The sequence below is a fragment of the Bos grunniens genome, chromosome 25 (assembly GCF_055505025.1).
Source record: "Bos grunniens cultivar Pamir isolate PY7600 chromosome 25, Bosgru_T2T1.0, whole genome shotgun sequence".
Classification (NCBI taxonomy): domain Eukaryota; kingdom Metazoa; phylum Chordata; class Mammalia; order Artiodactyla; family Bovidae; genus Bos; species Bos grunniens.
This window is the reverse complement of record NC_141189.1, coordinates 40,921,982-40,948,323: the sequence shown is the minus strand read 5'-3', so window position 1 is coordinate 40,948,323 and position 26,342 is coordinate 40,921,982. Positions and strand designations below refer to the sequence as shown.

At 57.3% G+C, this 26,342-nt stretch overlaps 1 protein-coding gene across 36 annotated transcripts; it reads left to right on the top strand.

Annotated features, from left to right (window-relative positions):
* Positions 1–771: 771 nt before the first annotated feature.
* On the top strand, positions 772–26,166 carry TBC1D24 (TBC1 domain family member 24). Of its 36 annotated transcripts, none has more exons than XM_086376268.1 (10): positions 772–840; positions 17,294–17,406; positions 18,452–19,522; positions 20,039–20,056; positions 20,559–20,717; positions 21,840–21,903; positions 22,807–22,902; positions 23,142–23,364; positions 23,773–23,943; positions 24,596–26,166. In XM_086376268.1, the coding sequence occupies exons 3-9, from the start codon at positions 18,558–18,560 to the stop codon at positions 23,925–23,927; spliced, it is 1,680 nt and encodes a 559-aa protein (XP_086232394.1). In that variant the 5' UTR covers positions 772–840; positions 17,294–17,406; positions 18,452–18,557; the 3' UTR covers positions 23,928–23,943; positions 24,596–26,166. The 36 variants fall into 36 exon arrangements, with proteins under 36 accessions (XP_086232394.1, XP_086232399.1, XP_086232397.1 ...); XM_086376273.1 differs by having other exon boundaries at positions 17,294–17,417; XM_086376271.1 differs by having other exon boundaries at positions 23,773–23,932; positions 24,596–25,402.
* Positions 26,167–26,342: the final 176 nt, after the last annotated feature.

The window sequence follows — 26,342 nt, the reverse complement described above, 5'->3', positions numbered from 1 at the left end:
GGTACTGACACCGCCTCCCAAAGTTATGAACCCCCTTCTGATGCCAGGACCCATAGAGCTCTGATAGCACCCAAGGACCGCCGAGACGCCACCTCCTCGGACTCTGATTTCCGGGAGAGCGCCCGGACACCCCGAGAGGCGGTGCGGCCGCCAGAGATGCGCTGGGCGAGGCGGGCTGCCCGTCCTCGTCAGGACCGGAGGGGGGCGCCATGACTCCTCCCCCGGCGGCAGGGGCGGCGGCGGCCTCGGGCTCCCGTCACGCCTGCCGGCGGGGCGTCCGCGTCCCTGTCCGCGGTGACTGTGTTCGGCCTCTTTTCTGGCCCGTTGTGTCCGTGTCTCTTGTCTCCGTCCGGCTGTCTCTCTCGACCCGGGTCTCCGGGCTCCTCCCCTCAGGGCTCGCACGGAGGCTCCCCCCGGCAGCCCGGACGTCGTGCCCACAAACGGGCGTGCATTCCTAGGCCGGCCCGGCGAGACCTCTACCCCGGCGGGCACCACCGCCGCCCCGGACTCCCGATACCCGCTGCCTTGTCGGCGCCTGGGCCCGGCGGACACCCACCCACCCCCGCGCGCGCGCGCGCGCCCCCTCGCCTCGCGCCTGGCAGGGCGCTGAGCCGGCGCATGCTCCGGCCGCCCGGCCTCGGGGCGTCAGCGCGCATGCCCGGAGCTGAGTCCTCGGAGCCCCGCGGGCGCCGCGGGTGGGCAGCCGGCGCCGAGGCTCAGCAGGGGCGGGGCCGCGCGCGCGCGTGCGCAGACGCGCCGGCGCCGGGGCGCGCGGCGAGCTGAGGAGAAAGCTGCGCGGCGGGCGGAGGTGGGCTCGCGGCCGGCGCCGCAGGAGGGTAGGTAGGTGCGCGGCGGGGCCGGCGGGCAGGCGGGCGCGGGGGCCGTGGGGGTGGGGGGTCGGCTGTCACCGCGGCCCGGGCGTGCTGACCGAGGAACGCGGGGGCCGGCCGCGACGCGGGTTGGGGGTCCGGGGCCCGCGGCCGGCGCTGCCCACTGCCCCCAGCGCCCGGCGGGGCGCGACGTGGAGCCGGAGCGGTCCTGGGCCCTGCGCGGGACCCCCATCTCGGCGCTGTCGGTCCGGCGGGCGGCTCAGGCGAGGCGGCGGTGGGAATGAGCTGGCTCCGGGGTACTCCTTCCTCGGGTGCTTTTCGGGCTCTGTGGGGTGGGGAGTTCTCTTCTGGATTCGAAACTGCAACAGATTCTGTGATAACACTCTGTCTTGGAAGACCTGCAAACTGCTCCCGTCCCGACCCTCCCCCGCTTGCTCCAGGTTGGCACCCCGCCCGCCTGCCGCCTAGGTATCTACGCAGCCTCTGAGCCCTGCCCGGCGGGTCTGGGGTGACTTGTACCCTCGGGTGGCCGCTGGGCTGTGCTGGGGACAGAAGCGTTTCCACAGGGCTCCTGAGCACTGTACTCCTCAGCCTTGAGAAAGCACACCTGGGGGTTGGGGATGGGCCTGGGGAGGTCAAGGTCCTCTCCTAGGAAGGGTGTTGGTGCCCTGATGGCCTTACTCGGTAGGGGACACTTACTCGGTAGGAAGCACTGGGCCTCCTAAATCACCGCCTGCTGGGCTGACACTAAAGGCCAGAGGCAGTGTGAGCACCCACTGGGCTAGGTGGTGGCGTGGGTTGACTGTTAGGATAGAGGTGTGCCTGGGAGGCACAGTCCCCACCTCATGTGGCTGTTGCTGTGATGCTGATCTTGAGATCTTTGGCCAGCTGCTTATTCCTAGTGAGGAGTCTGTCTGTCTGCCTTTCCAGGGCCAGTAGAAGCATTTGCAAGTGATTTTTCTTATTTCTCTGTATGTTTGCTCTGACGTCAGCAGGAACTTGTAGACAATTACAGGAGGGGAAAAAAAAATTCCACTATTGGCAGGAATACTGGTTTACCCTACTTAAACGTGGGGGCTCCCCTCCATCTTCTTGCCCCAGCACATAGTAGCCTCCTCTAAGCATTTACTTAATAGTCTTGAAGACAGGTGTGCTGGTTCTTTCCTTTTTAAGGGATCAGGGCCGGGAGAAACAAACCAAGGTAGGAAAAGATCAAGAACTCTCGCAAAGGCATTACAGTTACCATTTCTAACAGTGCTATAACCCACAACATGTGCTTTCTCTATCCTGAAGGTGGTTCGTCATTTAATCTTCTCAGCCCTTAGCTAAAGCCTGTAGAAGCAGGGCTTATTCAGGAGCCAGCGCTTTGTTTAGAAACCAGTCTCTCCCTGTGAGCAGAGCTGGGCCGAGTCACAGTCGTCTCTGCTCCCCTATTGCCTCACAGAGAATGCTGAAATGAACTAGGTGCTGAAACGAGTGCAGTAGTTTTTGTCTGGTGAACGGTGACCTTCAGGGCACGTAGAAGTAATCTAGTTATCTAGGCAGGCTTTTCATAATGACAACAGGATTCACCTCCTGGATTTGCAAGTTCACCTGCAGGTGAGCTGTGCTAGCTGTCACTGGCCACACCTGCCAGGACTGTCCAGCCAGCCAAGTGACCTTGGGCACACCATGTTGCTCCCAAGTCTCGTTGCAGTCTGAGCCGATCTCAGAAGACATATTTAAGTGTTTCCTTTTAGATGGTTTCTGGTTTGAAGTACATAAGGACAATAAGCAGGTTATAAAAAAGCACTTAACATTTACCCTGTTCAATGTTTTACCTGTTTGAGCATACCTTCTCTGTTATGACAACTCTGTGCAGGGAAGAAAGAGAGCCTTTTCACCTCGAAGCAGCAGTTTCAGTGGCTGTTTCAAGTGTCACTTTCCAAATGGAGATAATATCAAAGAAGCGGTACCTTGGGCTTTTCACTAAAGACCAACCTAAATTCATTATTTGATGATTTTTGTTGTTCTTTAAACACAAATTTATCCAAGTCATACTTCACGTGATGAGGACTTGTGCCCCGTGCTCTGCAGCTACAGAGTTGAGTGAGCCTGTGCCCTAGAGGAGATGAGGGTGCAGTGAGGAGACAGGTCAGCGAGCTGTGGCATAGCGGGCAGCACTCCCACTGAGGTGGGCTGAGCTTGCTGTGGGCACAGAGGGGTGGATCCAGCTGGCCCTTGGTGGTGGCTCCTGAGAAGCACTTAAATTAAATTTTGAACATCAGGGAATTTCCTGGCTGTCCAGTGGTTAGAACTTTGTGCTGTCACTGCCAAGGGCACAGGTTCAGTCCCTGGTCAGGGAACTAAGATCCCACAAGTCATGTGGGATTCTTTTTAAGAACAGCCACGTAAGGGAGAGACTTCTTGGCTAAGGGACAGTGTGTGAAGTACCAGGGCAGTCTCCCAGCTGTTGGAAGAAGGGCAATGGGTAGCATTGGTGTTTGGAGTGAGGAGAGGGAGATGGAGTTAGGGAGCTAAGCTAGTGGCTGTCAGGAGAGCCATGAGTACCAGTCCCCAGTTTGCATTTTGCCCTGAAAGCGGTGGGGAGCCACTCAGGGATCTTGGGTTTGTGAGTGACTGGTCAGATTGTGCCCTCATGTGTGACTTGGGGTGGGTTGGTGCAAGGCTGCACTGAGTCGGGATGGTTAACAGAACACCGGAAGGCCCAGCACCAAGGAAAGCCAGTGGGAACAAAAGAAAGAGCAAGAGCACAAGACAGGTGCCCGCGGGGACGGGAAGGGCCAGGGGTGGAGGAGAACTTCGGGAACAGTCCGAGGCTGGGTGACTTGGCAGGGCTGGGCTGCGCTGTGTGCTGGAAGGGACAGGCCTGGAGTGGGTGACGACGGGTGGTGTGGAGAGGCTGAGCTGAGTCCTTAACAACTCCTTGATAGAGACTGCTCTGGAGCTGTGAGAGCTCCTTCCTATGTGGGCACTGAAGCCAGGGTATGGGGTGTGCCCTCCCAGGAGTGTGTGTGGAGTGAGAGAAAGAAGACTGACCCTGGAGAGGCCTGATGCTTCACATCCATAGGACAGAGTAGATAAGGTAACAAAAATCTGACTGATTACCTCCTGCCTTTTAAGGGGATGGGGGCAGGATAGTGGGCTTCTTATATTTGTCACAGAGCCTCAGGTTGTTGGTTAAACAGCAAAATGTAAGATACCAAAGGTGCAAAATCACATAATTGATTCCCAGGGCCTTCCTATCAAATGTGTTTGTTTGCCTTTTGAGAAAGTTCCAGATTGTCACTCATCTCAAAGGACCTCATTCTCCAGCCTGAGGGTTGGTCCTCTCAGTGAGTTCTCACCACTAGATCTCTGGAAAGAGACCTTCTCAGATCTAGAGAGAGATCTGAGAACTCTGTGGGTCCTCTCGCTCTCCTCCCGGGACCCGTTTCTGTGTAGTGCCTCAGCGTTAGAGACGGCAGGACTTTAGAAGGACTGTTGAGGATACAGAGGCCACGTGTGTAGTGCTTCCTCCCAGGCTTGTCCCCACGCCGAGGGGCTGCCGGGAGAGGATAAGGAAAGGCTGGCGTTGCACAAGGAGTTCCTGTTTGCCCACAGGAGGCACGGGGCCCCACAAGGCTGTCTGGTCTCTCGAGTGCTGTTAGCAGTGACCTTTGCCCCTTTCGGAGCCTGCTTACGGAGGGGCACAGGAGACAAGCTCTCCTTCTGTCCTGTGCAGTCCCGGTCCCCTGCCTGGCTCTTGGACCTTAGCCATCTCCACTGGATATTGCCGACGGAGCTGCTGGCAGGGGTCACGCGTGAGCGGTCATGCTTTCTTCCTCCAGCCCGCCCAGGCTGTGCTCTCCTCTTACAGGCCATTGAGAAGCCACTATACAAGGCTTGGCCTGTTTCACATAACCTGAAACTGTGTGTCCACCTAATTGTTACACAATTTTAATTGGATACCAATTGTTTGCTGATGGGAGATTCTGTTACCAATAAAAGCCCTCTCGCTGCGTAGATGAAGCTCAGTTACCTGATTCCCACCAAGAGCTCTTCTGGCTTCTGTCCCTTCAGCCTTCCCTTGAATCCGTTTGTCCTCATTCCCTGATTACCCTCTGTAATTCCTTTCTCGGCAGGCATGGTTCCCGCCTTCCTGTCTTCCTAAACTTGTGGGCCTTAGAGGGAGCCTTAGGTGTGTGTTCACTCCGCCTGCCTCTGCTTTCTTTCCCTGCCTCCCTGGGTCGTCTCCTCCCCCACCTCCCAGCACACAGGCACGCACTCCTTTCTCGGTAGCCCGGTGAACCCAGACCCTGTGGCTTCTTGGAGCCGATGAAGCTGGACCGTAGAAGTGTCTTTGCATATGAGCCATGAATGACACTCACTGGCCCCAAGCAGCTGTGCTCTCCAGGGCTGTTTCTGCTGCTTCCTGGGTGCATGCCGCCTCAGGCTTTAGGATCTAGGCCAGGCGGGTGCTGGCGGGGCAAGGCTCCCAGGCCCCTCTTTCCTCGTGGGCTGGGGGCCCAGACACCCTGTGCTTCTCCCTCACAGCATCTGCACCTGAGTTGGTAGGGTCAGTATATCATGTCCCCGCATCCTGAAGCTTGCTGAGCAAAGGGGTGGCCTTGCATCCTCGTGTTCCAGCACTCAGCACAGTGGCATTCAGAAAGCGTCTCGAATGCCTGTTGAAATGATTCAGCCTGCAAGATTCCCTCCCAGCCCACTCTGCAGTCATGCCTGAAGATGCTTGCCGAGAGCCTGCTATGTGCCAGCCTTTGGAGGCACGCCTGTCACCCGTGCCTTGCTTGGAATTCAGACCAGTCAGGATTCTAGCTTCTGACAGCTGGGCTTCCTCCTCCTGCTTCTCATTCTGTGCAGCTAGTTGGTTTCTCCTGTGCCCTTGGGGGGTGTTTTCCCAGACCTACTGCTGGGAGGACCTTTTAAACTCAGAAGATAAAGATCCTGAATTAGCGGAGCCCCATTGCAATCCCAGCCTCTGTCTGTGGGTAGACCAAACCAGCAGCTTGCTTGAAGAAAATTAGTTCCTCAACTAGGGATCAGACCTGGGCCAGGGCATTGAAAGCACCGAGTCTCAATCACTGGACCGCTAGGGAATTCCCTGCAGGGAACCTTTTTGAGTGGCTAATACCATTAGGACTTCACCCCGCTCAGGTCCCATCCATAGGCTCAGGTGCCACCACTAAGATCTGCATTTGAACTTGCGACGTACTAGCAGAAAAGCTGGCCTGCGGTGCTGTGACTAATACCTCCTCGGTGGTTACACCCCTTTATGCCTGGCACGTGCCCTCCATTGTGTGCTGTCAGCCAAGGGCCCCCTATCGGGTTCCTGGTAACTGGCACTGTGGAATGCCAGTTGCCACTAGTATTTGAAAAATGCCCCGTGCTGCTTCAGGGCTGAGGCAGAACCCAGCCTGCCATCTCATTGCATGAGGATGCCTGCTGGGAAGCACACATACCTAGAACAGACAAGTTGCTGAATGGCCCCTGTGGTTTAGAGTTAAATTTCCTTCTCGGGCCCAAGTGGTCTGGGATTTTCCTGAGTCTCCGTCTGTTTCCTTCTCTATTTCCTCCTCCTCGGGTGCACCGAGTGTGTGATGTGAGATGCCTGGCTCCAAGTCGCAGTAGGGTAGAAGAGCTGCACTCATAAGCAGGTCATCACAGGTGTGCCAAGTTCAAACAGATTTGGAGAAGGAGGCGGGGAGGTCAGCCCTGCCTGCAGGGTCAGGAGTCTGGAAGGGCCGGTGAAGGAGGGAGCATTTGAAGCACATTCGCCTGAGAGGAGAATGAAGAACCAGCATGTCCCACCTTTCCCCCTTCCCATTGTCAAGACTCCTGAAGCCACCATTGGAGGGCAGGTAGGGCCAAATGCCTAAGCGGTCAGGGCCAGTGGACGGGAGAGCGTTTCAAGGGGAGAGCAGGCCATAGCTGTTTGGGAGTCAGAGCTAGCTGCCTTTTACGGGGAGTGTGTGAAGGCTAGGAGGTTTCAGCAAAACACTTGGAGGTATGGGACCTAAGAAATCTAGGCTTAGAAGAGGATGGACGTGCCTGCTCAGTCATGTCTGACTCTTTGCGACCCCAGGGACTGTAGCCCACCAGGCTCCTCTGTCCATGGGGTTTTCCAGGCAAGAAGATGAGTGGGTTGCCATTTCCTCCTCGAGGCGGTCTTCCTGACCCAGGGATCAAACCTGAGTCTTCTTCATTGCAAGTGGATTCTTTACCACTGGGCCCTCAGGGAAGCCGGGAAGAGGATGGACTTCTGCAAAAGGAACATTTGAGGAACAGGAGCAGTGGCCGCCAGAGAGAGGAGGAGACGGATGAGAGGGAGGGGTTTTGGGAGGCCTGGGGGAAGGAGAGCTGAGCACTGAGAGCAGTGGGGTCAGCTGTGTGCGTCAGAGAGATAAGAACTCAGAGTTGTCTGTTAGGTCTGGCAGCTCGCAGTAAAGCCATCGAGGGCTTGACAGGGGAGAAAAGAAAGAGGACAGGCTTAGCTCAAGGGGAGTTTCAGATGCTGTGGTTGGGGTTGAGGGCCTGGCTAACCAGAGAGGGAGCATTACAGATGCAGGAGAGTCGGAGTCCTAAGAGTTGAGATCCAGAACCAAGGGTGGGGGTTGCAGATCAAGGGCCAGGGTCAGACAGGAGTCGGTGCTCTGGCCTGACACCCAGTTCTCGAGGAGAGCAGGAGGTGTGAACCTGTCAGCTGCCGTGGGGCTAGGAGGGGGTGCCTGGAGGCAAGTGAAGGGCTTCCAGGTGTCTCCGGGGGCCTCGAGTGGGGTGGTGTGACTTTGCCTCTGTGGTTGGTGTGCGAGTGTAGGGAAGCGTGCCGTCAGGCTGGCTTCTCACGGGGATTCTGCCAAGTAGCTGAAACTGGAGCCCGTGAGTGATGGAGTGGAGGTTTGGAGGGTCGGGTCAGGCCGAGCAGACAAGGGAGTAAACCCCAAAGGGCTCGTGGGGAGGGCAGATGGACTTGTGGCAAGTGGGAGTGGGGAAGCGAAGCGCTCTAGGGCAGTCAGCGTGTTTGTGGTGTGTGCCCAGGATGAAGAGCCCCTGGGGCCGGCAAGGCTGCAGACGAAGCACCAGAGATGTAAAGGCTTCTAAAGCTGGGGAGGGATTTTTTTTTTTATTAATAGGTAAGAGGTGGATTTATTTAGAGAGAAACACTCCACAGACTGTGTGGGCCAACTCAGAAAGCGAGAACAGCACCGGGATATGGGGCTGTCGGTTTTCAGAGGGGTGGGTAATTTCATGGGCTGGTGAGTGGGAGGAGTGTTAGTGTGGGGGTTTTGAGGTTGTGCCCTGCCCCTTCCCTCCTGTCTTTACCCTCTCAGAGATTTTACTCCCATATTCTCACGGGAAACAGAGGGGCAGTGGTCTGCCTTGTGTAACTGCTTCAAGGTTGATCAGAGGCATCGACTCTGCCTTTGAAGGTGTAAAAATCTGTGGATGCCTGATCTTGGGGCCTCAGGGGCAGGACAGCTCCTTGTTTTAAGTCAATGTGGACTGGAATGCTCACATAGCCATCATCTTGATGTGAAGTTGTTGTAACTGCTTCCATAGCAGCCTTTCTGTGAACCTTCTTGATGAAACTGTAAGAACTCTCAGCTGTGGTGTGTGGAATCTAGTTCCCTGACCAGGGATCAAACTCAGGGCCCCTGCATTGGGAGATGGAGTTTTAGCCACTGGACCACCAGGAAGGTCCTCTCCTTCAGTCTTCTGACTAAAACCATCAATAGCCAGGAGGACCACGTCACTCTCTGGCATCTGGGGTATTCCCTCTTCCAATGCCCTGGCTCTTTGCAAAGGACACATAAATTGCAAGCCTCCCTTAGTGCCCCTTCTGTCTACACAGGGTACCCTGGTCTTGTCTGGGTGCCCCTGCACCTAGTGGCCCACCAGAAAAACCGATTCCCCTTTGGTAGTCCCTGAGTGGACAAAATCAGTAGCATCATTTGGGCCTTTTGCATATTTCTGTGGGTATCTTCAGCCTTTGCAGACAACTTCCTGTTACTGAAAACTGAGTAAGCCAGTTGAAACAAATCATTCATTGGAGCCTGATGACCAGCAGATGCTTTCTGAATTTTGTGCCTGATGTCTAGGGCAGACTGGGCTATGAAGTGCTTAGTCAAAAGGGCGTGTCCCTCCAGAGAGGAGGATTCTCATTCGTGTGTTTCCTGAAAGCCTCCACTAGTCTCCCTTCGAAGACCGCAGGCTTTTCATCCTGTCCCTGTTGAAGTTTTTTAACATTTTTATAATTAATAGATTTTACTGTAAGTTTCTTCCAACTGAAATTATATAACTCAGATTGGGACTTGAATCCACGTACTAGGACTGGAACCCAGTCAAAATCCACGGTTTTCCAGCCGAGATCACACACCTGGTTTTCTAGCCAAGATCGCACACCTGGTTTCAGAGCTTAGTGAAGCTCACTTGGTGTCTCATCACATAAAGAATTCAGTGAGAGACAGAGTGATAGGTAAGGAGTGGATTTATTTAGAGAAAAACACTCTTATCACAGTGTGGGCTATCTCAGAAGGTGAGAGGGGCCTCGGAATATGGTTTGGTTAGCTTTTATGGACTGGGTAATTTCACAGGCTAATGAGTGGGAGGATTCTTTTAGCAATTTGGGGAAAGGGTGGGGATCTCCAGGAGTTGGGCCAGCACCCACTTTTTGGCCTTTGGGTCACCCTTGGAGCTGTCAGTGCCTGTGGGCGTGTCCTTTAGCGTGCTTGATATGTTGCGGTCAGTCACATGGCCGTCTGTCTCTGTCAGTGGCATTCACAAGGTAATTCCGTTGTGGGTTTGCCTCAGAGATGGCCTCGTACACCACTCAGTGCACTGCATGGTCCCATTGTGGGAGTCAGTAAAATGTCCTCTGTGTTTTTCCTAGAGTCATCCCTCCGAGCTAGACATGCCTTAAATTCCTTTTGGGTTCCACTGCCTAGATACAGAGTCATGAAAATTTGAATATAGGGTACTTTTTAAAATTCCTGTTGTCTGAATCTTTCCCAACCCTGGAGTATATGGCCCAGAGGGATATTAGCCAGATTAACGCAACCCTTTCTAGACCCAAGCCCGAGGTGATGTGTCTAGCTGCTCAGTCTGATCAAGATTTGCACTTAGATCATAGATGCTATCCCTCCCAAAGCAGTCTTCAACCAGGCACCAGCGCCTGAAAAGTTGTTGCAAAGGGACAGCACAGAAGGTGTCCCCAGCGGCGTTGACAATGAGCAGGAGTTGCTCAGTTCAAAGGGTCAGCACTTGTCAATAAGAAGTCCGTCTTGGCAGTTACACAGGTCTTCTGGGGTTAAGAGAAGCAAGATATAAAACAGGAGTAAATGTAGAACGTAGGAGACTAAACGTCAGAGTCAAGGAACAGAGTCTGGAGTATCAAATCCTGCCTCAACAGGCCTGTCCTGGCCCTGTGGTCGGACGCGCCTGAGCATAGCCATTCCACACCACCTTCCTACAGCAGACCAGGCCGACGGCTGCCATCCTTCTGGTCCAGAGCTAGGTTCCTGATCAGAGCCCCAAAGCATTTGGGGTTGACAGGCCTGACAGAAGCAGGCAGACATTGCTGGAGCGTCCTCCCCGGTACGCCTGGCTCGGGCATCCCACAGGCCTGTCTCGGACCAAGACCTAACTCTCAACGTTTTCTTACCTTATCACTGTCCCTTCATGGCGCTTGAGATCACACACCTGGTCTTAGGACTTACTGAAGCTCAGGTTCTTGATGTCTCATCGCAGAAAGAATTCAATGAGAGACAAGAAGTGGGTTTATTTAGAGAAAAACACCACAGACAGAGTGTAGGCCAGCTAGAAAGAGAGCAGCTGAAGCTGGGGAGCTTTGAGCCAGGCCAGCTTGCTTGACCTTTGATGGCCTGTAGTGAGGCAGCTGAGAGAAGGGGGCCAAGAACTGGAATGAAGTGGGTGGTGGGTGGGGAGACCCTGGAGAGAGGCAGGCAGGGCCCCTGCTCTCTGGCCTGGAGGAAGGGTGCATTAAGGGAGAGGGTGGGGTGGGGGGCTGTTTCCCACAAACAGGCTCCAGAGCAAGAAGAGAGCTGGAGCTCGGGCGAGGGTGGTAAAGCGGGGCAGCGAGGGAAGCGAACGCGGCGTGTCAGGCTGTGGTCGGTGGCCCTGTCACCCCGTCAGCCGCCAGCGGCCGGGGCGGGGGGCGGGCAGGCATCTGACTGCTGAGGCCTTGGGCCGGGAGGGGAGTGCCCTCCTGCCCCATCCCTGACAGTCCCGAGGCTGTGTCGCCGAGGCCTCGGGAGTGGGCTTGAGCGTTTCCGTGGTGTCCGCCTGTGGGTGGCTGGGCACCCCAGGCCTGCCGTGAGAAGGCCAGGCTTAGACAGACTTGGCCCACATCCTGCTCCAGACCTGCCGCTCCCAGGCCCCCCTCACCTCCCCTCTGGCTGTCCTAGTGGAGGCCGAGGGATAACGCCCACCATCCCCCCCTTCTCTGCCTCAGAGCGCCTCCCACTCTTCCCTATTCACCGGTCCAGACGCCCTGGGCCGTGCCCCCTGCCCTGCTCCTCTACCCAAGCACCCTGAGCGCAGAGCCGCACACCCGACCCCCCAGCGCATGTCATCTGCCCTTCCCTGTCCTGCCGCCACGTTCCTGCCTGGCCCCCTGCATATCTTCTTTTCAGGCAGTGACTGGTTCTGTGTCTTTCTCACCCACGCTCCACACACCTTAAGGGCTGGAGTGGGGCCACCAGGTGTCAGGGACCCGTCGCCCTGCCTGCCCTCGCTGGGGACACTGCCCGAGAGGCGCTGCTCTCTTGGTCACGCGGGACTCCCCGGGCCCGGGACCGCTTGCCTCACTGCCCGCCTCCCCGTCTGCCACCCCATCCTTGGTCTGCGGTCTGCAGGGCTGGACCCAGCCTCCTTCCTCTTCCTTCTCTGTTTCCTGACCGCACTTCCAGGAAACAGGCGGGGAGTGTCCCGCGAGGAGGGAACAACTGAGACAGCCTCGCCACCGGCTGTCCTGTGGTGCAGTGACTAAGGCCCGGCCAGGCTGAGCACCGGGAGCTCAGACCTGAGCTGTTCCTGCTGCCAGGACGGGCGCAGGGCCTGGGTGGGCGGGCTGGGCAGGGGTCAGCGGGAATGGGCAGCGTCCGAGCACCCCTCCCTCTGCGCAAGGCTGTCTCCTGCCAGCTGGGCCACAGTCAGCTCCTCGGGGGGCTCTGGGTATGTGGAGGGGCCGTGTGCGAAGCCCATGGGGTGACAGAGGAGTCCAGGGGCCAGTGTGGGGGTGAGGGCTGACGGCTGGGTGTCTGGGCAGGGCCTCAGCACAGCAGCCCAACTTCTCCTCCAGCCTCAGCCCTTCACAGCCCCCCAGGGAGCGCCTCCTCCACCCCAGCCCTGGGCCAGCATTCTCTGTTCACTGCTGGGGCCTTTGTCCCCCACCCCAGGTCAGCGTGTCTGGTGGAGTCCACCCCGACTTGGCCTGCCTCTGCTTCTGGACTCTGCCCTCTTTCCTCCTTGGCCACCAGGGTTTTCTCTGAAATGCCGATCTGATGTGTCACCTTCTGCCTTGGCTCTTCTGCTCCCTCATGTGGGGATGACAGCTCCTGCCCCACCTCCCAGGAGCTCCCCCGTTTGCATTTGCCCCATCCCCATTGTCACACACCCTGGGGTTCTTATCCCTCTGGCACGCATGCAGAGTCCATGCCCTGCTGAGTGGTCAGCGCCCTGCTGACCTCTCGTCTCACTGCGGGCGCTGTGACCATAGGTCTCCTGGAGAGCTGTCTCTTATGCTTGTGTCCCCGGGGCCCTGCCCAGAACAGGCAGCTACGGAGAAGTTTGTAAAACAAATAAAAGTTTGAGTCAAGGGGGCGGAAGGAGTGCTGGGCACTCCCAGAGAGGCAGTTTATAAGGGGGCAGAGCGCCTAGTGTGGTTAGGTGGTTTAGAATCTCCCCAGACTTAAAATAGGGGTCTGTTTGTCACTTGAAAGCGAGTTTTTTGTTTTTCAAATCCAGTTGTTTGGGAGAATCACATTCCCCACTTACATAGTGAGGCAGGCAGAAGTTTCATGTTGCATGACCCGTCCGACCACGGCTGGAGCCCCGTGGCATGTGGAGCCAGGCCTGAGGACAGGGGCGGTGGGGCTGCCCCTGGGTGAGCTGCGCTCCTGAGGGGGGCCTTCAAGCACACTGCAGGCTCTCTCTGGAAGCTGCTGGCTGGGTTCTGCCTGTGCAGGGCCCCCAGAGCCCTCTCTGCATCCGTTTCCTCACTGTGAAGTTACCTGCCGTGGGTTGAAGGAGACAGGGATGAGGTTGCATTGCCTGGCAGCCCACTGTGGAGTCTGTCCAATGGCCCTTAAATGGGGCAGGAGGGGGCCCCGTGCGCTCTGTCCTTCGTCCCGTGACCGCTTTCTCTCTCTGCCCCACTCCCTGTCTGGGGTCTACCAGGAGGGCGGCCCTGGCCCTGGAGCAGAGTCGCCGGGCACAGGGGACCCAGGGCGCCTCCCACCCACAGCCACCTCCCTCCTCCTGTGGGCACACTCAGGGGGCTCCCCAGGGAGGGCATAGCCAGGCTCCCGTGACTGCTCCTGGCTGGAGCATGGTCCCCAGGACCCCCTCCTCAGCAAAGCTGCCTGGCCCAGGGCCCGTGGGGCCGCCAGCTGAGCACTGCAGAGGGGGGCCTAACCCCCTGAGCAGAGGTCACTGAGTCCCACTGAATGCTTAATTTTTAACTTTTTAAGGTAGACTTGCTTTCCATTAGGAAGCCTGGACTCTGTTCCTGAGGGAAGGCATGACAGTGACTGGAGGGGCTTCCGGGTGGGAAAACGGCCACACCAGCGGGGAGGGGTGCCAGGCAGGGCCATTCAGAGGGACCCTCCCATCCGGAACAGAACAGGCGCCTCCCCGGGCCCTGGGGGAACCCTGCCTGCAGCCTCTGTGGCTGAGCCGCACTGGCCCTCCTGACCCCACCCCCAGAGCCCCTGAGCTGGGAGCCGGGGGAGCGGGGAGCGCTGCCCTGGCGTGCCAGGCGGGAGAGTGCCTTCAGGGAGCAGGCGCGGCTCATCCCTACGGCAGTCAGCTGTTAGTCTGGCTGCTGGGGCCCGTCCCTTCCCTGCCCACACTCGGGTAACTGGGACTCCTCCGCACCCCCACCCTGTGTCTCACTGTGCCCAGCATACCGGACGCCCTCCCCTCCTCCAGCACCCCGGTCCCTTCCGCCTCGGGGCCTTTCCTCAGCTCCTCTGTCAGCTTCCGTCTCAGCACTTACGCTCGGATGGGGGAGACTCCCTGATGACTCCCCCTAAAGTGGCCACCACTCTCTGGACCGGCTGTGTGGCATCCCTACTGCCCTAAAGGACCACTGTCAGCTGTTCTTGTGAGTCCAACAGGAGGAAGTAGAGTGGAATTTTTCCTGTTTGCCCAGAATTGCATATTAGGCCCAAGCTCAGGGCAGAAACGCAGAGTTCCTTCCTGTGATCCAAGGCTGGGAGCCGTGGCCCCGGGCAGCCCTGCCCGCAGACTGATGGACAGGCACCCCCAGTGGCCTGCCCTGCCCCTCTGCAGTGAACTTGAGACTGGGGGTGGGGTGGCCCCAGGGCGAGTGCAGAGTTTGTGATTAGAATTCGTTCCCTCCCTCACCTTCCTGAGGCCAAGGGAAAGGTTTTCCAGGGCCCCTGCTGGCCAGGAAGAGTGGCCACCTGCCCCGGGCTGCCGCAGGGCTAGAGGGAGAGAGTGGGTTGTGCCTGTCCCCACGCCCGGCCAGCGCGCCAGGCGGAGAACTCGACCCACAGGCGCAGTGGGGGCTCAGGGCCCAAGCCAGGCTTGTGTTCTTGGGCTCTGTTTTAGAGACATCTGCGTTCAGGGAGGAGGTACGGCTTTCCTGAGGCCAGCCCAGCCAGTGGCAGGGCAAACTCCAGCCCGGCCCAGTGGCTTCAGACTGGCTCGCTCCCCGCTGGAGCTCCAGCCAGCCTCTACGACTGCCCACCGGGTGAGGGTGGGAGCACGGCTGCCTTCCTGGGCCCGGCCCCTCTGTTGGGTGCTGGGCGCTGCGAGAGCAGGTGAGGCCTGCGTCCCTTGCGGGGCAGGTGGCGTGGACGGTGTGGGTGGTGTGGCCAGCCGTGGGAGGGACAGCTGGGGAGGCCGTGTGGCCCAGGTGAGGGTCCTGTCTGGTGACTGTCTGTTTCCTGGCTGCTGCCTCCCCCTCCCCTCAGCCAGCGTGTGCTGTGAATGCCTGCACTCCTGCGCGCAGGAAGCAGCTTCATGAACTCAGATGTGAGGGTGGTGGCCTTAGGGAGGAGAGGCAGTGGGATTGAGCGGTAGCTTAAGCAGGACTGTGCGTTTGTACTCTGTGATTTTGTGTTAGTTGATGTTTTTGTGATTATGCATTCATGTAAAGACCAAACCAGACAAAAAGCTGCCCTGGGACCTGGCTTCATTGACCCCTCAGGAGGTCAGCACAACTTTGTTTGCCCTTCTCCAGAAATGCTCTTAGGTGGGAGGAGGCCTGCAGGGATCCAGAGAGTTCCTCTGGGCTCTTCTGCTCCTGTCTTTGCCTCGGAGTCCCTGGCCACTTGTTGCAACAAATAAAATTGTGGGGGGCTTCCCTGGTGGTCTAGTGGTTAGTGCTCAGGTGCTTCCACTACAGGGGGTGTCAGTTTGATTCCTGGTAGGGAACTAAGATCCAACATGCCGTGTGGCACAGCCAAAAACAACAAGGAAACAAAACACAAAACGTTGGTCTGCTTCTCCCTGAAGGTCCTTTCTGAAGGAATTTACAAGGTACAATAACCGTTTTTAGAGTTTCCAGTTTAATATTCAACCTGAATCTTAGGCCAGCTGAGTGAGGTTTGGCACTGTCCTGCCCCGCTCTTGTTCTGTTTATAAACATGTTTATTGCCCTGACAAGGAGCAGGTTCTATTCAAGAAAACAGGATAGGCCTGGGGTCCCTCCAGAGGTTAGTGTGCTCGGAGCCTAGAGTGAAGGATGAGACTCTATAGGTAATTTGCAGCCTGGGGAAACGGGGGCCCCTAACTGCTGTCCTTCCCAGAATAGAGCAGACAGACTAGCTGCTATTTGGGGTTCTTTTCTGGGGAAGAAATTTCCAGCATTTGCGGCACCTGGTCTCGCTGCAGGCAAGGCTCTTCCAACGGGATGAGGTAAATGGATGTTGTCAACAAAACTTCATTTCTGTGGGAAAGTCCCTGTAAAGACATATATCCAGGGACTTGGACAGACACTCAGCTGTGTTCACAGCAGCATTACTCCCAACAGCCGGAAGGTAGGAACAACCCAGATGTCCATCGACAGACAAAGCGTGTTTTGTGCATACAGTGGGATATTATCAGCCACAAGGAGGAATGAAGTTCTGATGTTGCAGGGGGCAGAGATGAACAGGTGGGGCTTTTTATGATACTATAATAAGGTTACATGTCATTTTACATGTGTCCAAACTCATAGAATGTATGACACCAAGAAGGAATCCTCTCTAATTCATAGATTCGGTGATGTGTCAGTTTAAGCTCATCAGTTGTAGCAAATGTCTCATCTGTGGGGAAGGTTAATAATGTTGAGGCTGTGCCTGCATGGACAGAGAGTATGTGAGACCTCTGTACTATCCTCTCAATTTTGCTGTGGACCTAAAACTGCTCTAAATAATAGTCTTGAGTTTTAAAATATATACCATACATGGGCTTCCCTGATAGCTCAGTTGGTACAGAATCTGCCTGCAATGCAGGAGACCCCAGTTTGATTCCTGGGTTGGGAAGATCCGCTAGAGAAGGATAGGCTACCCACTCCAGTATTCTTGGGCTTCCCTTGTGGCCCAGGTGGTAAAGAATCCGCGTGGAACACGGAGACCTGGGTTCGATCCCTGGGTTGGGAAGATCCCCTGGAGAAGGGAAAGGCTACCCACTCCAGTATTTTGGCCTGGAGAGTTTCATGGGCTACAGTCCACGGGGTGGCAAAGAGCTGGATACGACTGAGTGACTCTCACGTTCACTTTCGCATTCTCATCCATGCTGTCAACCCTGATAAACCTTGAGGACATTATGATCAGTGAAATAAGCCAGACACTAAAGGACAGATATTGTATGATTCTACTAATACTAGGTGCCCAAAGTGGTCGAATTCATAGAAAGCAGGGTGGTGGTTACCAGGGGCTGGAGGCTGGGAATTGGGAGTTGGTGTTTAATGGGTGCAGTTTCATTTGGAGAGATGAAAAAGTTCAGATATGATGCTGATGGTGGTGCAGCCTTGTGAATGTTCTTAATGCCACTGAACTGTACACTCACAAATGTTTAAAATGGTAACGTTTGTCATGTATATTTTTAACAATTAAACACAACAATACAATTCTGTAAAGCAATTATCCTTCAATAAAAAAGTTAAAAACCACCGCCATGTTAAGGTGCTTCCTCAAGACACACACAGATTTCACCTTACAGTTCTTTCCACTCAGTATTTCTAAAGTATTGCTTGCTTTTTCTGTTTTCAGATAAATGTTCTTGATGCAAGCAAAACAGGAATGCTCTGATCATTTACCGAAGATCACTGAGGCAAACAAACCTTTGTGAGATCTCCAGACAGTGTACCATCCCAGGCAGAAAGGTTAGTCTGAGGTGCGTGTTTAGTACTTCTGTGCTGAGGACAGTAGCCTCTGGCAAAAACAGACATCAGACTGTGGTAGACTTCCGAGCGCTAGACTTCCATCTCTCTGTCCCCGTGCAGCTGGAGTTTCAAATAGCACCTGTTACCCGTTTTTTAAAAAAATGTCTACAGGAGTCTCAATAGATGCCCATAATGGAGAAAGCTAAGTCGCTCAGTTGTGTCCGACTGTTTGCGACCCCGTGGATGTAGCCCACCAGGCTCCTCCGTCCATGGGATTCTCCAGGCAAGAATACTGGAGTGGGTTGCCATTTCCTTCTCCAGGGGATCTTCCCGACCCAGGGATCGAACCCAGGTCTCCCGCATTGCAGGCAGACGCTTTAACCTCTGAGCAACCAAGGAAGCCCACCCATAATGGAGAGATGGTACCAAATCCCCCAATACCTCCGGCTTATTTGGTTCCAGAAATTTCTGATTCTGAAGCTGTGACACCTTCCGTTTATTTCTCCACCCTCATGTCTTCTTCCCACCAGTGACTCTTCTGTGGAATGCCTGCCTGCAGCTTAGCTGCTATTTTTAGAAAGTTAAGAGCCAGTATCCAGGTTCCAGGCCAGTGACCGTGGGGCAGAGTAGGTGTGTGTCCTGCTCATGACACACGGCCGGGCAGAGGCTGTGAGCCTGTGCGAGCTGGAACGCAGTGTCTGGTGACCTTCCGGACCAGTGGCTCATTTCAGAGGCTGCCAGGCTGCAAAGGGAAGAGTGAGGGCCAGGTGGGCCACCACCCCTGAGCAAAGAGGTATTTACAGCTGAGTCAGCCTCTCAAAGCCTTTTCTCATGACCCAGAGCCTGTGTGACCTCTCCCAGTACCTGCAGAAGCCCTATGAAAAGAAGTTATGCTCCAGAATCCGTAGTGAATTCTCAAGAATATCCACTTATCTTAAAGGGAAGCCCTACTGATAACTTTGTAGAAAAATTAAAACAGACTCTTTTTTTTAAATGTAAACCTTCATGCCACGTGCGTTATTAAGCATGGTTTTTAATCCTGTAGGGCATGGGATGGCAGACAGGTTAGCCAAGAAGCCTCGGAGAGGGTGCCGGTGGATGTAGCTGCCCTTTGACCCCTCCTGCCCCCGACCCCGGGCACTCCCTGCACGATGCACCCCCCAGCCTACAACTGCTTTGTGGACAGAGACAAGATGGACTCGGCCATCCCGGACCTGGGGCCCAAGGAGCTGAGCTGCACAGAGCTGCAGGAGCTGAAGCAGCTGGCACGCCAGGGCTACTGGGCCCGTAGCTACGCCCTGCGGGGGCAGGTGTACCAACGCCTGATTCGGGACATCCCCTGCCGCACAGTCACCCCCGATGCCAGCGTGTACAGAGACATCGTTGGCAAGATCGTGGGCAAGCACAGTAGCACCAGCCTGCCCCTGCCCGAGTTTGTGGACAACACGCAGGTGCCCAGCTACTGCCTGAACTCAAAGGGCGAGGGCGCTGTGCGCAAGATCCTGCTGTGCATCAGCAACCAGTTCCCCGACGTGTCCTTCTGCCCCGCACTGCCCGCCGTCGTGGCCCTGCTGTTGCACTACAGCGCCGATGAGGCTGAGTGCTTTGAGAAGGCCTGCCGCATCCTGGCCTGCAACGACTCCAGCAGGAAGCTGGTAGACCAGAGCTTCCTGGCCTTCGAGTCCTCCTGCATGACGTTCGGGGACCTGGTGAACAAGTACTGCCAGGCGGCCCACAAGCTGATGGTGGCCGTGTCGGAGGACGTCCTGCAGGTGTACGCAGACTGGCAGCGCTGGCTCTTTGGGGAGCTGCCCCTCAGCTACTTCGCCCGTGTCTTTGACGTCTTCCTGGTGGAGGGTTACAAGGTGCTGTACCGCGTGGCACTGGCCATCCTCAAGTTCTTCCACAAGGTGAGGGCGGGGCAGCCGCTCGAGTCGGACAACGTGAAGCAGGACATCCGCGCCTTCGTCAGGGACATCGCCAAGACCGTATCTCCTGAGAAACTGCTGGAGAAGGCGTTTGCCATCCGCCTCTTCTCTCGGAAGGAGATTCAGCTCCTGCAGATGGCCAACGAAAAAGCTCTGAAGCAGAAGGGCATCACCGTCAAGCAGAAGAGGTAGGCAGGCCACTGGGGCCACGTCTGGGGCCCAGATGGGGTGGGGCCTGTGAGGAAGCATCCTGGGGGCTTGGGGCCTGAGCTCGTCCGGCTGGCTGGCCAGTAAGCCCTCCGTGCGCATGCAGAAAAACACCGGCGTAGCTGCAGGTGGCCAGGACAGCTGTGGGCGCGGGGCCTGTGGCCGAGATGGAGGCTGGAGCTGACGGTGGTGCCCGTGGGCCCAGGAGGGAGCCAGGCTGGCCTCGCTGGGTCACTCTGGGGCTGCTCTTGCTGCCCACCCCTCAGCTCCGGGCTCCCGTGCTGGTGGCCCCCCATCCCGAGCACAGCCACCTGGGGAGGGCCTGTGTGTTCTGAGACATCAGCGGCCGCTGCTGTGCCCCAGGTGTAGATGTGGAAGCCTTTCTTGTGGGCCAGAGGCAGGCGTGTCCTGGGTGTTAGTACTTGCCACTAACCTCTCCTTGTCTGTTTTATTTTTCTGCCTCTTCTCCATGTCCATTGCTTCCTCCTGTTTTTCAGTGTTTCACTTTCTAAAAGGTAGGTCTGGAAACCGTGTCTCCACACCTGGCTTCTCTCTGCCTTCCAGCCCGGCTGCTTGTTCTGGCTCCTCTCTGTCTTCCAGCCCAGCTGCTTGCTCTGGCTCTCAGGGCTGGCTTCAGCAGTGCTGCCACAGAGCCTGGCTGATGTTCAGGCCCGTCTGTCTGTCTGTTTGCCTGCTGTCAGTGCTTGGCTGGCTTGGAAGCATTGTCTTGCCAGAGCTGACTGTCTCTGTCCCCGTTTCTTAGAGAAGGGGCTTTCGTTGCCGCCCCTGGGCTGGGCTTTCTCCCCTCTGTAGCGGGGTGGGAACAGGACTCCAGGGCCGGCTCTACCCCGTGCCCTCCTGAGGGGCCCCTAGGACCAGGCTCTGACCTGGCTCCACAGGTAAGAAGTTCCCTCCAGGCTGAGCTCCCACGAGAGGCTCACCCCTCCTGGGAGGAGGCGGGGTGCATGGCCGGGGCTGGGGCTGCAGCTCTGCTCTGACCTCTGCCCGCTCCCACAGGCAGTTTGTGCACCTGGCTGTTCATGCAGACAACTTCCACTCAGAGATCGTCGGTGTGAAGGAGATGAGAGACATCTGGTCGTGGGTCCCTGAGCGGTTCGCCCTCTGCCAGCCCCTCCTGCTCTTCTCCTCACTGCAGCATGGATACAGCCTGACCAGGTAGCGCTCTGGAGGCAGGGCCCTGGGCCTGCCCCCTCGACGTGCCAAGGTCTGGACTCCAAGGGCCAGACGGAGCAGAAGGTGTGGGGTTGCCCAGCTTCTCATCCTGCCCTCACGTCCTGGAGGTCACAGTCCAGCTGGACCCAGGCCTACGGACACGGGTACCTGGGCAAGGCCCTGCCTCTTCCTGGGGCCTAGACTTGGGAGCTCCTTTTCTGAGCATCTCTTACTCCAGGGCCACCCCCACTGCAGGAGTTAGGGTTAGAGTCACTGCAGCACACGCAGGGCTCCGGGGTCTCACACAGGCGTGGTGTTGGTCAGGCGCAGACTCCCCCACCCCCGAGCTTACAAAACTTCAGGACAACTCGAGGCGGCCGGCCTTGGATACTGCTGTTCCACCCCCATTTCACCAGTCCACACCAGGTCCATCTTGGCCCTATGGGCTGTGCTGGGCCATGGCCAGTGTCCAGGGGATTCTGGCAGGCTTCCCCCAAGGCACCCCATCTCCCTGGCGTGCTCTGCCAGGTGCTGCCCCGAGAGCCTCAGGTGGCTTCTGACCTGCGCTCTGCCTTGGGTCATAGGCAATGCAGACAGAGGGGCCCATGATGGACACTGTCAAGAGCCACCCACACATTCTGGCATAGCTAGCCAATGTGGTGTGGGAGGCCCACAGAGGGATGCTAGCCAAACCCTGGGCACCTGCACTGGCACACCAGTGGCCTCAGGCCTCCTCCTGGCTCCCTGGTGCTGCCAGCACCCAAGAACACTCCAAGCTTTCCCAGAGCACAGACCTGTTCCTCTGGTTCTGGCTTCCCCAAAGCACTTGGCACATGGCTATCTGCTAGGGGCCGTCTGCCCTGCCGCTTCTGCTCTGGGCATATCAGGGCAGAATGTTTAGGGCTCTGACCACTTGGCTTGCGGCTTCCTGGCTGGGGCTCCCTGTTGGCAGAAGCGCCTAAGCCCAGGTGTTGCCATCTAAGCCATGTGCCTGGTTCCTGGGAGAGGAGGACGAGCAGGTGTCAGGTCCGTCCGCCCTGGGCAGCCAGGGTCAGTAGCGGCTGGGGGGAGGGAGGCAGAGGCGGGCGCTGCTGTCAGACTGGCAAGGGCGTTCTCTGCCCCCAGGTTCTACTTCCAGTGCGAAGGACGAGAGCCCACTGTCCTGCTGATCAAGACTACGCAGAAGGAGGTAAGGACCAGCCAGGGGGACCCTGGCTCCCAGCCTTTTGGGAGGGTGGGTGTTCCCTCGTAGCCCCCACTCAGGTTTCCTGGGCTTAGGGGTACAGAGCGGGGCTTGCCCTCCACAGAGAGGTAAATCTAGCCTCCTCACATGACCCCCCAGTTCCCAGGGCCTCCCTGTTTCCCTGGGGGTCCAGACCCCCAGCCTGACCAGCCCAGCAGTCTAGGGGAACTCTGCGGAAATGCCGGGTGAGCAAGGCCCCACGCCCTCCTGCAGCAGTCTGCCAGCGCCTTCCCCTCCTCCACCCCAGCAGGTAGTTCTCAGAGCCTTGTTCTCTGCAGTGGCTGTCATCTGGAACGTAATTAAGGTGTCTAGGAAAGTGAGCGTCTGCGTGCTCTGGTGGCTCCCAGACACCCAGCTGCACCTGCAGGACTGTCTCCTCAGCCTCAGACCTTGCATCCGGCTCCCAGAAGGAGCCTGGGGGTCTGTTACAGCAGGTGACCCGAGTATCAGATACCTCCGTAACCACTCGGAGGAGTGACTCTAATGGTGAAATCAAGCATTTTGCCGGCTGATAGGAGGCCTGGGAAGTGTTTCTTGAGCAGGTGCCTCCTGGAAGCTCCCATCTGAGGGGTCTCCCTGGGCTGATGCCCATAGTTGGAGTGTGGACACTGGCTTATCCCCAGGCTTCCGTGCCCAGGTGGGAAATGGAAATATCCCAGGAGCCAACAGCGGGCAAGGCAGCCTCCAAGCCTGAGCCCTGCCGGTCCCCCCTCCACACTTCAGCCCTGGCCCTCCGGTGGGCTGGAGGGGGTGGGGCTGTGGCTGAGCCTCGGCTCTCAGCTGCCCTGAGTGCTGGGGGGCTCCCGTGGGCACACCAGGTGCAGCCTCCCCCTGGGTCTTCCTCCCCAGGTGTGTGGCGCCTACCTGTCAACAGACTGGAGTGAGAGAAACAAGTTTGGGGGCAAGCTGGGCTTCTTCGGGACCGGAGAGTGCTTCGTGTTTAGGGTGAGTGGGCCCCCTGTGGGAGGTCACCCCCTCACGTGACCCTGCTTACTTCCAGACGCGCCTCCGTCACCTGCTGGGTGTGACCCTTAGAGATGAGCTCCGAGAGCAGGCAGCCGTCTGCGGCACGGTGTGCGCTGGCTCCCGCCCCTAGCTCGGGTCCTCGAACTGGGCACGGACGACGAGCCCTGGGGGCGAGCGGGCGCCGCGGGTCAAGTCCTCACACCGGCCTTTGTCCTCAGCTGCAGCCCGAGGTCCAGCGCTACGAGTGGGTAGTCATCAAACACCCAGAGCTGACCAAGCCCGCACCCCTGGAGTCCACCACCGTTCCACCCTCCCCCAGCCACTCTGTGTCCTCTGAGCCCGCAGACCGCCTCTCGCCGTTCCTGGCTACTCGGCACTTCAATCTGCCCTCCAAGACGGAGTCCCTGTTCATGGCGGGGGGCAGCGACTGCCTCATCATAGGTGGGTGCCACCCTCCACGTCTGGCCGGCTCCTGCCTGTCCACGGTCACTTAGCTGGGAGGAGGGTACAGGGTCATGGGTGCCGAAGCCGCGGGCCAGTCCTGGCTGAGCCGGGTGGTAGGTGCCTCACCTGAGGGACAGGCAGAGCCCCCGCAACGGCAGGAAGAAGGCAGCAGCTCGTTGGGGGTGGAGCAGGCACATGGGGAGCATGGGACCTGAGGCTGCATGCTGGGAGACGGGGGACAGGTTGGAGTAGAGAACAGCCCCGTGGCTTTACAGAGGCCTCTGGCAGGGCTGGACAAGGCCGGCCCAAGACTTGCCTGGTCCGAAGGGAGAGGCTTGGGAGCAGGAGGAGGGTCCCCAGGGACAGCGCTTGCCACAGGGCAGCCACTGACCGAGTGTCCCGCAGGTGGAGGGGGCGGCCCGGCGCTGTACATCGATGGGGACCTGAACCGGGGCCGCACGGGCCACTGCGACACTTTCAACAACCAGCCCCTCTGCTCTGAGAACTTCCTTATCGCCGCTGTGGAGGCCTGGGGCTTCCAGGATCCTGACATCCAGTGACGGGAGTGAGCCATTGGTGACTGAGCTGCCGCTGCGGGTGGGGAGAGGTGGGGGTGGTACCTGGGCCCCTCCTCACGGAGGTGGCGGTGAGTCCCCACATATGTGGGCACTGTCAAGGTGCAGCTGGGCACAGTACTTATCTAGGCAGTGGTGCCACGGCCGCAGCTGGCCCTCCCAGACCTGCCATACTTGCTACTCCTTCGTCCTGGACTCAGGCCCTGGCTGGCCTCTGGGCAGGCATCCCGTGCGGGAGGCTGGGGTCTATGGCCCCTGAGCCTCAGTCCCCTGGGGTGAGAGGGTACTGGGGCTGGGCGAGCCGGCTGGGGCCAAGGAGCCTGCCCAAGTGTGGGCACGTGGCTCCCCCTGCTGGTGCCTCTGGGCATCTCCCGAGGAGGCCCTGCAGCTCCTGCTGGCCTGCTATGGTTGGGGCCCTGGCCTGTGGGTCCCCGGAGACCACAGGCGCCCTGTTGACTGTTCCTGGCGGGAGCATCTGCCTGGAGCTTCTGACTCAGTTCCCGCCTCCCCTGGGCCCCCTTTGGACAGGAACTGCTGGTGAAAGCAGGGAGGACGAGCTGCGTGCAGGGCTCCAGGGCGTTCCCCGGGGAGGGCCCCTCCCCGGGGAGGGCCAAGGGCCGGAGGGGATGGTGCTTGTCCTTGTGTTTCTGCAGAGACTGAAGCCTCTGCTGGGCCTCAGGGTAGAGTTATGCCTGGAAGGGCCCTCTGGGACGGACCCCACACCAGCCAGCAGTATTTCTGGGCCCTGCCTGGAGAAGCCAGGACCCACGGAGCCTTCTGCAGCCTCCTCTTCTCCAGTTCCAGGCCTCCTTAGCTCCCCAAGCTCCCTGCCATGGCCCCACTTGACTGCAGTGACCTGGCCTGGGGTCCCGTCCGACCCCTCACACGCGCTGTCTTATCGCGCCTCCCCGACCTGGTGCCGCCCGCCCTCCCAGCTCCTGCCACATGGACTTTCCTGACGCACCGTCTGTGCGTCCATCTCACAGTGCCGCCTGGGCTTGAAGGGCGGCCCTCCACCCGTGATTCCCTCATCTGGTCCTGAGGGCCCGGCCACCCAGTGGGAGGAGAGACGTGGACACTCCAGGGCTGGGGATCCTGTCCCCTCGGTGCCCCATGCGCCCCCACCCCTGTGCTCATCCTGCGGGGCGTGCATCCTCCCTGCCCACCACCTCAGATGTCCACCGAGCCCGGCCGTGGCGATACGGAAGGACACACCAGGAACCCTGTGTGGCTTTGGGCAGGCCGGTGAACCTGTCTGGAACTCAGTTTCCCCAACTGTAAAATGGGGCCGTTCACCCTGCGCTGCCATCCCCACAGGGCTGCTGAGAGGCCTGCAGAGGGGAGAGGTGCTGGCGGGGGGCAGCTTCCTTCCCAGACACCACAGCCCTCGCTGCCCCTCCTCGAGCCCCCTCAGCCCTCACCTGTGCTTCGGTGTTCATTAAACAGCTGTGTGAACTGCAGGGATCCAAGTCTGCTTTATTCAACCAGAGGGACCTCCCCGGGTGCCCCGCCCCACCCCGGCTCACCTCCTGCTTGTCAGTCCGGTCACGGAACATCAAAGGCCTTTTCAATGCGCGGCCTTTCAGAAGCAGCTGAAGGCACACCTGAGCACCCTTTCATGCCCCTCTGTGAACCTCCTGATCTGCGGAGTTCTTTTCCTGCTGAGTAATTCCACAGGATCCTCTGAGACTGCCCCAGGGCCCCCCTCCACCCAACTTGGCAGTGGCAGCTGATGAGTCACCATTTCTGTACATGAGATCTTTGTGTGTGCATGCACGATACTCACTTTCTTTGAATTTCGTATCTTCGCCCTAACTTTTCAGCTAAACTAAAAGTAAGTGTGATTATCTTCAATTTTTTTATTCTGATTCCTGTTCTTGTTATCTGATATTCGGTCTTCCCAAATAGAGTATAATTAATTTTGTTGCCATTCTCTGTTATTTCTTCCTGATTATTATTACCATTTTCTGTTAAAAATTAGCCAAAGATTTATGGAATAGTACAGTGAATTACATTTGTTTTTCTAGAAACATTTGAAAATGTATTTTAAGAAAAAAATTGAACATAGTTTAAAGCAGTTCATTATCAAAGTAGACTGTATGCATTTAAGGGTTCAGAAAATCAGTTTTCCTAAAACAGTTTATATTACAAGAGTAAGTCCATTGTATTTTATGAGTTTTTCCATTTTAATTATTGAATTAAAATAAGTATTCAATTTTTCCTATTTTTATACGTTCTTTTTTTTTTTTTTTAGTTTTTCAGGGCAACTTGTTTTAGAAAATTCTGAAGATTTCACAAGGTCTTCAAATTTATCAATTTCCTGAAGCCACAGAGCCCTTATAATAATCTCCTTACATACATATTTAGGAGATTCAGTTTTTGTCACTTTATTTTGAGATA